At 49.1% G+C, this 15597-nt stretch overlaps 1 protein-coding gene across 1 annotated transcript; it reads left to right on the top strand.

The window, feature by feature from the left end:
- Nucleotides 1–10150: 10150 nt before the first annotated feature.
- LOC137755518 (testis-expressed protein 19-like) lies at nucleotides 10151–10729 on the top strand. The gene has a single exon (XM_068531732.1). The coding sequence runs from the start codon at nucleotides 10151–10153 to the stop codon at nucleotides 10727–10729; it is 579 nt and encodes a 192-aa protein (XP_068387833.1).
- The last annotated feature ends 4868 nt before the right edge of the window (nucleotides 10730–15597 follow it).

Below are 15597 nucleotides of genomic sequence, written 5' to 3'. Positions count from 1 at the left end.
CTCAGAAGCCGACTTCTTGTACGGGGCCGAACTAGAAGCTCCCATGAGTCAGAAGTGGAGGCTGAAGGCCGCCCTCTGCTCCGAGTTCTGGGACAACTTGTCACAAGCAACTTCCCAAGGGGCTGAGAAAAGCCAGGCTCTCGGAGCACACAACTCCTTTCCCTCTTGTTCTGGCCTTTTTCATGCCCCACACCTGACAGAACAAGCTTAAACAATGATAAAAAAAGATCTCCCTTCAGTGTCAGATATGAAGAGGGTTCTGCTGCCCAGATGTTTCCAAAATGAAATCTCTGCACAAACCATCCATGTTTCTATAGGGCGTTCCTACAACCCTTGAGAAGAAAATGAATTCATCCAGTTACAGATGGTTGGTGCCACAGAGACTCGAAATGCACATTTGCTGTGAGAAGCAGCAGCAGAAGAGAGAAGGAAGAATTAAACGGATTTCCCGCGTCTGCCCGGGATGTTGAGTCTCCCGCGAGCATTCCCCTCCTGCACGTGCCCTCTTCCTAGCTGGGATCGTAGCATCAACTCCCGCAGTGGCCCCACTGTGTCCACGGCGGCCCTTCCCTGGAAACCCTGCAGCCCAAGTTCCTGCTATAAGACATGGCCTGTTAGTATCGTTTGACAATATCATTTACCTCATTCTGGTAAAACACAGAACTTTCAGCCCCAAATCTGAGTCTGGCAGGTCAACTTGGCATGGAGGGCTGAGCATGTCTCCCCCTACATGGAGGTCCAGTTGCAGTGACATAGTGCAGCTGGATTCTGGAGCCCAATGGGACTCCTGCTGCTGGGACTGACAGCCCACCCTCCCACCCGCCCACCCATGGGACAGATGCCTGCTGAGGGCCTGTCCTGGGTTGAGGAATTCAGGGGGTAAAAAACACGTGCCATTTCTTGCTCTGCAGGCTTCATTTTAGTGAGGAGGAGCTAACAATAATCTCCTCAGCAGAGGAACACCTTAATTTCAGATGGTAGAAGTCCGGGGCGATGTCGTGGAGAGTGCGGCCACGCACAGGACATGTCCCCGCAGTGTGACACGTGGCAAGCCCTGCCTAAGGAGGCGCAATCTGCAATATGTTATCCCCCCAGGAAGCCCCCAAAGTTTGTGCTGCCTGGAGACTGGAAAAGGCAAAAGGCCTGTTGGGGGAAGGTATCCTTTCAGGTCAGACCTCTAATTGGTGGTAGCTGGAGGCAGAAAGGATGATGGGGCCGTGACTGGATGTGAGACAAAGACCAGTCAGGACAGAAGGAGAACAGAAGCAGCTGAACTCTTTGATTCTATAAAATTCTAATGGTAAGAGGGAAACAAATGAAAATGACTCTCACATGCTTAGGTGCAAATGATATGAAAATGGAAATCCAAGATATTTGCTATTTCTTCAGATTTACCATGGCATTCAGAATTTAATGTCCCTATAGAAGTATGTGCTTCTAAGGGAAACCGGAGCATGGTGTTAGAGGCCCCCACTCGTGTGAGACCCCAATTATACCCCAGGGGATTGCAGAGACAGAAACCAGTGGCTCTGTACATTATTTTACAGTAAACTCATGAACCTTACTCATTACTATGGCTGACTTTGAGTCTTAGCATAAGTTGGTCAGAGAATTATTATTCGTCCTTGTCTTTGTGGCTTTTTGTTCCTTTTGGAAACACAACTCTAGTTTTATGGGCAAGTCAGTAAAAAAATAGAAAATCAACAGACAAGCAACTTTTCAGAGCACATCTGTTCTCCACGGCAATGGGGGTGTCTCACGGCCTCTGGGCCTCACCGGGTGCCTGCTCCCTGTGGAAGCAGAGGTCTTCCTTTGCATCAACAGGCAGCGTCCCTCTGAAGAACTCTCTGTAGTGAATTCAGGCAAGAAAGTGTTAAACTGTTCATCTCCTCCTTTATTGCCTGTGAGGAGGAATGAGAGGGAAAAGCCAATAAAAATCTACTGAAGTGCTTGGCGCAAATATGGAGACTGGAGGTAAGGGCTGGACTTTGCTTTGTAATATAAGAGCAACGATGTAAATGTTTAAGATCCAAGTACTTGGACGTCACTGGAATAGGCAGTGATCCCTTCCTCATCTTGATTATTACAACAGTTTTCAAGAAGGTTTTATTTGGTGAGTCACTTGATTGTCTAAACACACTTTTCTTTCTTGTCAGGGCTTGATTCCAGCTGGGTCACCTGCCCACGCATCCAAGCCCGTGGGGCCTTGAGGGCTTCGTGGGTTGGGTGGTTTCTCTGGGCACGACTGGCCGTGTTGAGGTCAGATTCCCGGACGCGCTGGCAGAGCCTGTGCCTGGGAAAGGCACCGACCCAGGCTGCCTCTGAACCCATCCAGGGACGCAAGGGCCATGCCCGGGGACACAGCAGGTTGGGAATGCTGTGATGGCTGGCTATCCTGAGGATGGAGGTCACCAAGCCAGAGAAGGAGCAGGAATGTGTCCACCCCACAAACCTCTCTGGAATGTTCTCTGAGCCTCAGGAGCTGCAGAGAGCCGAGTGGGTGAGACTGGTAACTTCTGCTGCAGCTCGAAGGCGCTGGTGCTCTGGGGGCACATGGTAGGGCTTCGGTCTCCTTCCTACCACGGGTTTCAACCAGTGTTTGCGCCCAGCCCCCCGGGCAATGGGGCCCTAAACTGACCGGGGCAGTCATCCTGGTGCCCTTCTGGTCTGTCAGCCCCACTGACCCTCATCTTCTCTCTCCCCCTTCTCCATTGTGAGAACTCATGTGTCCCGGGCCTGTAGGGGTGGGCTTTGGGCAGTGGACAGGTCTGGGTGCCAGATTCTGGGCCCTGCTGGCCTCCCGACCGTGACTCTGGACCCATGAGGGCCATGTGGGTCAGGAACTCGAGGCAGGACCAATTACTCAGTTTGTGGCAGGTCACGGTGGGGTGTTTGAGTCACAGGGTGGGGCAATCAGGTGGTCAGAGGACCATGGCTACTGGGGGTCCCTGTGGAGATTGGATTGGGTATCGACTGGACTCAGACCACGTTTACCAGGGAGGGAGGAGGGATCAAAGGACCCAATATCTGTGAAAAGTTCTAACCTCACCCAGCGGTCTAGGCACTAGTTCTTGAAGTGTACATTTTGGAAGCACCTGCAGAATTTAAAAAGATACTGATGCCTGCGTCCCATGTGTGAATTCCGCTATCATTGGTAAGGGGTGAATGTAAGTTTTCTTTTGCTTCGTAACAGATCAGCAAACTTAGTGGCTTAAAGGAGCACACATTTATTTTCTCAGTTTCCATGGGTTAGGAGTAGGGACATGCCCTGGCTGGGCCCCCTGCTCAGGATCTCACACAGCTGCAACCAAGGTATTGGCCGGGCTGTGCTCTTAGCTGGCAGAATTCACTTCCTTGTGCTTGTAGGGCTGATGGCTTTGGCTTTCCTGGCTGTCAGCTGGTCCCAGAGGCCATTCACAGTTCCCATCCACAGTTCACAACATGGCTGTGTCCCTCTTCAAGGCCGGCAGGAGAGAGCAAGAGCTGTGTAGGAGTCTTATGTAAGTTTAGGGTAATGTCATCGCAGAAGGGACACTTTGCCACATAATGTAACCTCATCAAGGCAGTGACATCCACCACCTTGACCACTGCTTTTGGTTGGAAGCAAATCACAGGCTCCACCCCCAATCACGGGGAGGGTGTGACTGACTGGAGGTCACCTTAGGTGTGTCTGCCACATGCTATGATGTGGCCACTGGGACTCTTCAAACCTCCCAAGAAAATTTTAACCTGCGGCAAAATCTGGGAGCCACTTATCCAAGAACCTTCGCTGTTGACTAATTCTAGAGGTGGTTGTGTCTCCTTCCTGCAGGCACTGCCCAATCCAGGCCCAGCTGCTGACTGCTGATTCCTTCATTCTGGGGTGCTCGACAAACATCTAGGGGGAGACGTTGCTGGTGTGCTTGAATATATCTGTTGAAGTTTGGAAAGAAGGACTGACTTACCCAATTAACGTGGCAAACCATCCCAAAAGCTGCCTATCTACATTCTTATACTATTAATAATAAACGCAACTTCCATTTAAATTGCATTTTGTATAAAAATGCAAAGAGAAGGGCTGTAGACTGAATTGGTCCCTCCAAAATTCATATGTTGAAGCCCTAATCCGCAATATGACTACATCTGGAATAGGATCTTTAGGAGATAATTAGGGTTAAATAGAGTCATAAGGGTGGCGCCCTAATCAGATAAGACTGTGGCCTTATAAGAGGGAGAGAGAGAGAGATCTCCCTCTCTGTGTTATGTGATGACACAGTGAGAAGGTAGCCATCTGGATAGTCAGGAAGAGAGCTCTCACCAGAACCCAACCATCCTGCACCCTAATCTAGGATTTACAGTCTCCAGAACTGTGAGAAAATAAGTTTTTGTTGTTTAAGCTACTCACTCTGGTATTTTCTGATGGCAGCCTTGGCTGACTAATACAAGAAGCAAACAAAAATATTAGAGAGTAAGAATTAGATGAAGTAAACTAACATCATGGCCTTGGAACTGTAGGATATACTTTAAAAGACAAAAAAATTTTTTAAAAGAAAAGATTAACATTTGATTATATCTAAAAGGCTCTAAACAAGTCTTTGTTTTAAAAAGTGTCTGTTACCTACATAAATATAGTCAACTGATCTTTGACAAAGGGGCAAAGGCAATACAGTAAAGAAAAGATAGTCTGTTCAACGAATGGTGCTGCAAACAGTGAACATCCACATGCAAAAATATGAATCTAGGGCTTCCCTGGTGGCGCAGTGGTTGAGAATCTGCCTGCCAATGCAGGGGACACGGGTTCGAGCCCTGGTCTGGGAAGATCCCACATGCCGCGGAGCAACTGGGCCCGTGAGCCACAATTACTGAGCCTGCGCGTCTGGAGCCTGTGCTCCGCAACAAGAAAGGCCGCGATAGTGAGAGGCCCGCGCACCGCGATGAAGAGTGGCCCCCGCTTGCCACAACTAGAGAAAGCCCTCGCACAGAAACGAAGACCCAACACAGCCATAAATAAAATAAATAAATAAAATTAAAAAAAAAAAAAGAAGAGAATCTTTAAAAAAAAAAAATGAATCTATTCACAGATCCTACACAAAAAAACAATGCAAAATAGATCATCGACCTAAATGTAAAATGCAAAACTGTGAAACACCTATTAGATAACAGGATAAAATCTAGATGACTTTGGATACGGCAATGACTTATTTATTTATTTATTTATTTATTTATGGCTGTGTTGGGTCTTCATTGCTGCGCATGGGCTTTCTCTAGTTGCGGTGAGTGGGGGCTACTCTTCATTGCAGTGCGCGGGCTTCTCACTGCAGTGGCTTGTCTTTGTTCCAGAGCACAGGCTCTAGGTGTGCGGGCTTCAGTAGTTGTGGCTCACAGGCTCTAGAGCACAGGCTCAGTAGTTGTGGCACGTGGGCTTAGTTGCTCCATGGCATGTGGGATCTTCCCAGACCAGGGCTCAAACCCGTGTTCCTCTGTGTTGGCAGGCGGATTCTTAACCACTGGGCTACCAGGGAAGTCCGGCAATGACTTTTTAGATGTAACATCAAAGTCTCAATTTATCAAAGAGATAATCGATCAGCTGGATTTAACTAAAAATAAAAACTTCGGCTCTGCAAAGGACACTGTCAAGAGAATGAGAAGACAAACCAAAGACTGGGAGAAAATATTTCCAAAAGACACATTTGATGAAGAACTGGTATCCAAAATATACAAAGAATTCTTAAAACTTAACAATAAGAAAATAAACAACCTGATTTAAAAATAGGCAAAAGACCTGAACGGACACCTCACCAAAGAAGGTATACAAATGATAAATAAGCACGTGAAAATATGCTCCACATCATATGTCATTATGGAATTGCAAGTTAAAACAACATGAGATACCATTACACATCTATCAGAATGGCCAAAATTCAGAACAAAGACAACACCAAATGCTGCCCAGGATGTGGAGCAACAGGAACTCTAAATCATTGCTAGTGGGAATGCAAAATGGTGCAGCCACTTTGGAAGACAGTTTGGCAGTTTCTTAGAAAACTAAACATACTCTTACCAAGCGATCCAGAAATCGCACTCCTTGGTGTTTGCCTAATGAGTTGAAAACTTATGTCCACACAAAAACCTGCACATGATTTTTTTTTTTTCTGCCCACGATGTTTATAGCAGCTTTGTTCATAATTGCTAAAACTTGGAAGCAGCCAAGATGTCCTTCAGTAAGTGAATGGATAAATAAGCTGTGGTCCATCCCAACAATGGAATTTTCTGCGCTAAAAAGAAATGAGTTATCAAGCCATGAAAATACATGGAGGAAACTTAAATGCATATTACTAAGTGAAGGAAGCCAATCTGAGAAGGCTACATATTGTATGATTCCAACTATAAGGCATTCTGGAAAAGGCAAAACTGGAGAAAAAAATATCAGTGGTTGTCAGGGATGAGGATAGGGAGAGATGAATAGCGAGAACGCAGAGGATTTTCAGGGCAGTGAAACTACCATGTATGTTATTGTAACGGTGGATATATGTCATTAAACTTTTGTCCAAATCCATAGATTGAACAACACTAAAAGTGAACCCTAATGTAAACTGGACATTGAGTGATACTAGTGTGTCACTATAGGTTCACTGATGGTTACAAATGTACCATCTGGTGCAGAGTTTGACAGGGAGGCTGTGCCTGTGTGGGGCAGGGGGAATATAAGAACTCTCTGTAGTTTCTCCTCAGTTTTGCTGTGAACACAAAACTGCTCTAAAAACAGTGCCTCACAAAAAAAGAGAAGTACAGACCAATATCTCTGATGAATATAGATGCAAAAATCCTCAACAAAATACCAGCAAACAGAATCCAACAACACATTAAAAGGATCATACACCATGATCAAGCGAGATCCCAGCAAGGCAAGGATTTTTCAGTATACGCAATCAATGTGATACACCACATTAACAAACTGAAGAATAAAAACCATATGATCATCTCAGTAGATGCAGAAAAAGCTTTTGACAAAATTCAATATCCATTTATGATAAAAACTCTCCAGAAAGTGGGCATAGAGGGAAACTACCTCAACATAATAAAGGCCATATACGACAAACGCACAGCAAATATCATTCTCAATGGTGAAAAACTGAAAGCATTTCCTCTAAGATCAGGAACAAGATAAGGATGTCCACTCTTGCCGCTATTATTCAACATAGTTTTGGAAGTCCTAGCCATGGCAATCAGAGAAGAAGAAGAAATAAAAGGAATCCAAATTGGAAAAGAAGAAGTAAAACTGTCACCGTTTGCAGATGCCATGATACTATACATAGAAAATCCTAAAGATGCCACCAGAAAACTACTGGTGCTAATCAATGAATTTGGTAAAGTTGCAGGATACAAAATTAATGCACAGAAATCTCTTGCATTCCTATACACTAGCAATGAAATATCAGAAAGAGAAATTAAGGAAACAATCCCATTTACCATTGCAACAAAAAGAATAAAATACCTAGGAATAAACCTACCTAAGGGGCAAAAGACAACTGTAAGATACTGATGAAAGAAATAGAAGATGACACAAACAGATGGAGAGATATACCATGTTCTTGGATTGGAAGAATCAATATTGTGAAAATGACTAGACTGCCTAAAGCAACCTATAGATTCAGTGCAATCCCTATCAGACTACCAATGGCATTCTTCACAGAATTAGAACAAAAAATTTTACAATTTGTAAAAATTGTGTATATAATAGTTTGCATCTGCTAATCCCAAACTCCCAATCCTTCCCTCCCACATCCGCCATCCCCCTTGGCAACCACAAGTCTGTTCCCTATGTCTGTGAACCTGTTTCTGTTTCGTAGATATGTTCATTTGTGTCGTGTTTTAGATTCCACATATAAGTGATATCATATGGTATTTGTCTTTCTCTTTCTGACTTCGCTTAGTGTGATAATCTCTAGTTGCATCCATGTTGCTGCAAATGGCATTATTTTGTTCTTTTTTATGGCCAAGTAATAATCCATTGTATATATATATACCACATCTTCTTTATCCATTCACCTGTCAATGGACATTTAGGTTGTTTCCATGTCTTGGCTATTGTGAATAGTGCTGCTATGAACATTGGGGTGTGTGTATATTTTTGAATTATAGTTTTCTCTGGATATATGCTGGATCATATGGCAACTCTGTTTTTAGTTTTTTGAGGAACCTCCACGCTTTCTCCATAGTTGCTGCACCAATTTACATTCCCACCAACAATGTAGGAGGTTTCCATTTTCTCCACACTCTCTCCAGCGTTTATTTATTACTTGTATTATTATTTGTAGATAAAGAGCCTTTATTTTAAAAGTGAAAAGCCGAAGAGACAGAAATGTGCTTAAAATGTAAATAATTGGCAATCGATCAGTTTCTGAAATTCATAAAGAAACTTTAATCAAGAGATACAAAGAAGGAATCCATTTTAACCACAGAAGGACAGGACCCGTGACCAGGTAGGTCACCCAAGGGACCCATGAAGGGATAATGACCATAAGAGATATGCTTGCCCACACAATTTCAGAAACCTGCAGAATGAAACACTGATGGGAACAGTTTTCTCAGCCCTCAGAGGAGCAAATATCACAGGCACAATCACCTTGGGGACAGGGTTGGGGGAACAGGCATGCCCTCCCCTGGGGGCTGCACAGGCTCTCCTGCGGGGGAGGGGGATGACTCAGTAGTTTCATTTCCTGGTGGGCTGAGGCTCATGGGAGATATGCAGTTGAGCCCAGAGCACTATGGGAAATGGCCCTTTATATGCCCAGGCGGGCTCTGTCCCTTCCTTTCCCCCCAGGTGCCCACAGGAGGGAGGCACCAGGCCAGGAGAGAGCCCCTCAGACTGAGGAGAGGGTCTGGGGCCTGCGGGCTGGTGGAGTGTGGGGCTTGGAGGCTGAAGAGCCCCCGTGGTCCAGCGTGGCCTCAGGCCAGATGGGCTAGCTCAGGTGGGGGTGGTTCTGTCAGGCTCCTTCAGGTTCTGTCAGGTTCTGTCAGATTCTATTAGATTTGGTCAGGCTCTGACTGGTTCTGACAGATTCTCTCAGGTTCTGTGAGGATCCCTCAGGTTCTGTCAGGTTCTGACAGCTTTCTCAGGTTCCATAAGGTTCTGACAGGTTCCCTCAGGTTCCATCAGGTTCCATCAGTTTCTGACAGGTTCAGTAAGGTTCCATCAAGTTCTCGCAGGTTCACTCAGGTTCTATCAGATTCTCACAGGTTCCCTCAGGTTCAGTCAGGTTCTGACAGCTTCTCTCAGATTCAGTCAGGTTCTGTCAGATTCAGTCAGATTTGTTCAGGTTCTGACAGGTTCCCTCAGGTTCTGACAGCTACTATCAGGTTCTGACAGTTTCTCTCAGGTTTTGTCAGGTTTAGTCAGGTTCTCTCAGGTTCTGTGAGGCTTCCTCAGGTTCTGACAGATTCTCTCAGGTTCTGTCAGGTTCCCTCAGGTTTCGTCAGGTTCTGACAGCTCTGTCAGGTTCCATAAGGTTCTGACATGTTCTGTGAGATTTATTGAGGTTCTGACAGGTTCCCTCAGGTTCTGACAGCTTGCATCAGGTTCCGACAGTTTCCCTCAGGTTTTGTCAGGTTCAGTCAGGTTCTCTCAGGTTCCCTCAGGCTGTGACAGGTTGCCTCAGTTTCCTTCAGTTCCATCAGGCAAGGCGGACTGGGTTTGGGGATCCCTGAGGTGGGAGGGTAGGGAGTTGGATGGGGGAGAGGCTGTGTGGCCCACTGGCCGCAGATCAGCTAAACTGAGCAGAGGCAGAGCGAAAGGGCCGGGTCTGACCCCAAAGGTCCTTGCACCCAACTCGTCCCTGCGTGACCTGCTCCCACCTGCCTGCTGGGGGGCCCTAACCTCACTGCTTTCCTTTGCAGTTCCCAGAGGACAGAACACTTGCACCAGCTGAAGACAATTCCAGAAGTTTGTCCCTCCCAACCTCTGCAGGTCCCTGTTGGATTAGGCCCCAGTTCATCCACCCCCCACCCCAAATCCCCACACAGGAAACAACTTTGTCCTCCTCCTGATCCGCACCGTTCTCCTCCTCGTTCTCACGCCCCCTCCTCCCTGCCCCCCCAGCACTTCACTGTGCCCCTCCACCTGTGGGCCAGACCCCCTAAGATCCCAGCAAGTCCTGTAGGCGGCGTGGCCATGTGCCCCCCAGTCAGCATGCGGTGTGAGGCGGAGGGCATGTCCTACCTCTACACATCCTGGATGTACCAGCTTCAACATGGCAGCCAGCTAAGGGTCTGCTTCGCTTGCTTCAAGGCTGCCTTTCTGGACCTTAGACAGTTGCTGGAGCCGGAAGACTGGGAAGATGAAGATTGGGACCCTGAGCTGATGGACCACACTGAGGCAGGGTCTGAGCAGGGGGCATCCCCGGGGATGGGACCAAGCTGGGGGCAGGGCCAAGGGCAGCCTGCACAGGGTGGGTCTGTGGACTGGGGGTCGGGCACCCTGGCGTCAGGCCCTGTGGAGTCAGAAGAGGTGGGCCTGGACGATCACTTTGTGCCCACCGAGCTGGAGCCTCAGGATGCCACAGCCCTGGGCCTGGGTGCTGAGGATGCTGACTGGACCCAAAGCCTTCCCTGGAGATGTGGGGGACTCCCTACCTGCTCACACTGGCCAAGCCCCTCTCCTCCATGGCAGGAGGTTTTCAAAGCGGACCTGCCCCCGGCGGGAGCCCATGGTATTGGAGCTGGGCACCACCCGGGCCACGGACCCTGTTGAGGCCAAGGCCTCGTTACTGGACCTGCAGGTCATCTTTATGGTGGGCTGCTATGATGCCATCTACCTCTGGAAGATGAAGCCAGGATGGGCCCTGAGGACCCCCGACCAGTGTTGGAAACTGCTGCTGGAGCCTGATGAGGTGAGGGTGGTGAGACTCCAAGATGCACCCCAGAAGCAGGACCTGCACCGGTGGAGGCTCAGCATTCTGGAATCCTCTCCTCCAGGGCAGAATGAAGAGCTGGTCCCTGCGGACTCAGCCCTGCTTAAGAGGGGATTCACCATCCTCTCTTATTCACCCTGGACCAAGAGGGAGGCAGAGGAGGGGGACTCGGCCTCTAGGCCACAGTCCTCCACCCAAGGATGGGATCCCAGCACCAGTGGGCCCAGAGGGCCTGGGGAGAGCCTGGCTGTCATGGGAGCCTCAGCCCTGGGGGAGCTGCCACGTTTCCAGATGCTCAGCCCAGGGCCCCTGAACTGAGGAACTGAGGCCCAAGTGGTCACCATTGTCCTGGCTTCCCCAGGACACCAGAGGCTGGGAAGGACTGACCCCTCCACAGCAGCCAGGGTTGTTATTAGCAATTAGCAATTAGCAAAGGTTGGAGAGTTGGGCCTGGGGAGGAAGAATGGTGAGTGGCCCAGAGACAGAAATGGGACCCACCACAGCATCAGGTGGAAGGGACCCAAACACCTGTAACTGGGAGAGAAGTTCTCTGTCAAATGTCATGGAGTTAGGAATTTGAGGCTATTCAGGATGTGCTGGGTGAGTGGTTGCCGTGCAGTGTGTGAAGTGGGGAACAGCACGCAGATCTGTGCACCAGCCCCACCCTGGCTGTGGGGAGGGACTTCTCAGGTGTGACACACTCCCAGGAACACGCTGGACTTTGGGGACCACAGGGACATGTGCTTGCCTTTACCCAATGGCCTCTGGGTTCCACAGGACCCAGTTATCAGCACTGGGGACTCTGCAGTGGGAGAGACCTTGTTTCAAATATTGGCAGTTTTATGCAGTTTGCCTATTTAGTTCCTGTTTTGTGTCATTTTTAACTAAATAAAGTCATAGAGTTTTGCATCAGTGTTGTCCAGAGCTCTTCTTCAGAAAGTCTTTGTTGGTTCTCCTTTCCTCTCCCTCTCAGGAACAGATCAATCCTGGCAACTCCCGCTTCCCCAGTCACAGTTGACCAGGGTGGCTAAGAAAGTCTATAGCTTCCAGGTTAATGATGGTTAGGAAGCCTGAGGGTGACCCTGTCTGGGCCTTTCCTATTTCAATCCCTGGGAAGGACAGAAGATTGGCCCAGAGAAAGTATTCCTGGAAGAGTGGAAGCAATGGTGAGCAGTGTCTGTTTCCCCTTCTTCCCCCAGATAGTCTGATAACCAAGTGAATATCCAGTCAAAATCCCAGGCATGGTTTATGGAACTTTGGATCCAACACACACGAACACATTCACATTCACACTAACTCACACCAATGACCTTGTGACATAGGCACGTGCCATGCAGACCTTTGGGTGAATAGAATGTCAGTAAATTCTGGGGTCAACATTTCACATCTGTGTGATGACTGTTCTGTGATTGGTACTGGAAACCATCAATCTCTAAACATTTAATGAGCCCTACTGTGCACCACGCACTGTTCCAGGCCCAAGGGATATGTCAGTACAGAAAACAGATGGAGGAGGGTTCTATGGGATGGAGTTTCCGCTCTAGGAAGGAGACGGGTGATAAAAGACACCTGAGAATGGAGAATGTGGTGAATGAGGAGAGTCAGATGTGCCAAGCGAGGCACTTTCCAGAGAGCCTTCCATCCCTTCCAGCCCACCCCTCCTTGTCTTATTTGCTTTGCCCACCTACTGACCTCTTGTTGCCTCTCTCCTTCCAGGGGACCAGGACACTGCAGTGTGGAAGCATATCCACGTGCCCTGGTCACGTCTCTCACCAGAGCTCTGTGAGACCGGGAACCTCTGTAGTCCGTCTTCTCATGCTCTGGTCATCATGCATTGAGAGACTGTCCTTTAAAAAATAACCTCCAGTATTGTTTCCTTATTTCAAAATAATGCATATCCATCATCCAAAATTTAGGAAACAGATAAGTAAGTAAGAGGAAAATTAACATCACCGGTAACACAACTCTCAGAGAGAGAGAGTGCTGTCGATGTTTGGTATGTATTGTACTATTCATTTTTCTGTAGATATTTAGAATTTTTTGTCTAAAAAATATATTTTTTTAAAGTGTGGTCTCTGCATGTTACTCTTAGGTAGGAAGAATGGCTTCGCGAGGTGCAGGAAGAGAGGGCCCGGGCACTGACATCCAGCTGTGGCCAGCACTGTTCTGAGCACTTCTGGGCTGGGATCTAGGTGAGGTGGGTATTATCATCTGCCCCGGGCAGGTCCAAAGCCTGGTTGAGGCTCAGAGTCCACTATTTTCCCTCATGGCCAGGGCTTCCCCTTCTGAATCCAGAGTCTGTGGCTGGTCCAGAAGCCCCAGCAGGTTGTGTAGACAATAGTCCCTGAGCAGGAAAGGAGCAAATGTGTGTGGGAACCACAGAGCCCTTTGCCTGAAGGGGCACGGGGGTTTCCTCACCATATGCATGTCCTTGCCACTGTAGCCGGACACATCAGCAGATAACCTGACACCATTTAAAGGTGGGTTTCTGGGCAGCTGGGGACCAAATTAGGGGGTGGGGGAGGTGGAAGCAGAGCCCCCTCCTCCCCGGGGTGGGGTTTCACCAGCAACAGCAAGGGCAGAGGCTGCCCTGTGGAGTCAGCAGAGACCTGCTTGGGAAGGTCTTTGACACAGCTTTAAGCAGCCCCGTGAGTGGGGGGCACTGGTGTTTCTTGGGGAGAGGTCAGGGAACGGCCTGACAAGGTGCTCCGGAGGCTCAGACCTCTGGAAATGCTGCCCCCAGACAGGCCAGACCCCAAGCCAGTGACCAGGTCGGGCCCAGGGCAGGGTCTGAGGGCACAGGGCATCCCTCAAAAATGCCTTTGCATCTGGCTGACACTCCTCCAGCCTTTGGGGTTCCCAGCCCCATCTCAGGACCACACAGACCACCTGGGTTTACTGTGTTTGTTTCCCTGGAATGTAGCAATATTGTTTTTTTCTTTCAGAAAGTTTACATGGGAGGCTAGCAACCGAGACCTGATACCTCAAAATGTCCATCTCACCTCACAGCTAAAAGCCGCCTCTTCTTGCAGAGGGTTCTGTTTTCAGACCACCTGCCCTCCAAATTCATGGTGAGCACAGCCACCTGCACGTGTCGGGAGAGGGTGGCCGTGGGTTCACCCCCTTGTCTCGTGGGTGCCTGAGGCAGGTGGGGTCACTGCAGGCTGGGTGGGGGATGGCAAGTGAGGGGGCAGAAGGGACTCGGCTGAGTGGTGCTGATCTGGACAAAGACTCCCGCTCTGGCCCCAAGTGAGAAATGGAGAGGCGGCCCCATGGATGTGGAACCCGTGAGCCAGAGACCCCTTTGCTTAAATACACCAAACATGAAAGACGTAAACCTGGGATGCTCCTGGTAGATTTTCTTTTTTTCCCTCTCATCACCCTATAAAAATGTCATCTCCTTAAAAACACACATTAAAGGAAACTGAGGAAAAATGCTGAGGATTAAAAATTCTGGGCAAATCATAGCGATGTGGCCTCAGCAACTGCCGGCCTGCCCTCATGGAGACCAGGCTCATCACTGTCTGTCATCGGAGTGAAAGGCTGAGGCTCTCGATGAATAACACATTTGTCAGTTAAAAACAGTTTTCATATTCATTTCAGTTTAATCTGTTCGTGTTGAAGTCAGAGCAAAACCAAACTTGTACAGAGAGTGAGCTGGGAGGGTCAGACATTTGACACAGGCACAGGCCACATTGACTCAACTTCCGCTCCATGAGGATCCCATCCACAGGCCGTGGACAGTCCTGCACTGGAGAAGCCACCGAACATACGTGGGCAGCTGTCGTCACCACCATGGATCCCACTGCTGGACACAGTGGGGGATGCCATGAGGGGGTGTCCTGAAGGGATGCCAGGAGGGAATCATGAGGGGACACAAAGAAAGGACACTATGAGGGGATAATCATGAGGGGGCCAGGAGGAGACACCATGAGGGACACATCATCAGGGGATGTCATGAGGGGACACCATGAGGGAAAGAAACATCATTCGGGGATGCCATGAGGGAACATCACGAGGAGATGCCATGAGGAAAATATCAAGGGGGGCAGCCATGAGGGGACTCCTTGAGGGGAGCCGTGAGGGGACGCTCAGAGGGGATACCAGGAGGGGATGCCATGAGGGGACACCACCAGGCACACAAACGGCCCCAGGGGGGCAGCACAGCCATGCCTCCTGCTTTACCACACTGGCCCAGCTCCCAGCTCCAGCTCCAGGTGGGTGGGCTCCTGGGCTCCTGCCAAGGCAGTGGGCTCTGAGCTGCCTCCCTTCTCCAGTGAAGGTGGGGGGAACATGCCCACCCCTTGCCAAATGAGGACCTCACCTGGAAGCAGGAGTGTGGATATGACAGCCCCTTGTGTGCAAGGACCCTTCTCAGGCGCCCCTGTCCCTGCTGTGCATTGCACTTTTTTTTTTTTTTTTTAATTTATTTTACTTATTGATTTTTGGCTGCGTTGGGTCTTCATTGCTGCGCGCGGGCTTTCTCTACTTGCAGCGAGCAGGGGCTACTCTTCGTTGTGGTGCGTGGGCTTCTCATTGTGGTGGCTTCTCTTGTTGCGGAGCACGGGCTCTAGGCACGCGGGCTTCGGTAGTTGTGGCTCCCAGGCTCTAGAGTGCAGGCTCAGTAGCTGTGGCGCACGGGCTTAGTTGCTCTGCGGCATGTGGGATCTTCCCAGACCAGGGCTCGAACCCGTGTTCCCTGCACTGG

Source organism: Eschrichtius robustus, chromosome 20 (genome assembly GCF_028021215.1).
Source record: "Eschrichtius robustus isolate mEscRob2 chromosome 20, mEscRob2.pri, whole genome shotgun sequence".
NCBI lineage: Eukaryota > Metazoa > Chordata > Mammalia > Artiodactyla > Eschrichtiidae > Eschrichtius > Eschrichtius robustus.
Note: the sequence above shows the minus strand (reverse complement) of the source record. Positions and strands in the feature narration are given on the sequence as shown.

Bases quoted from the DNA above. Each gene is read 5' to 3' on its own strand.
- LOC137755518 (XM_068531732.1), top strand. From the start codon at position 10,151: ATGTGCCCCCCAGTCAGCATGCGGTGTGAGGCGGAGGGCATGTCCTAC.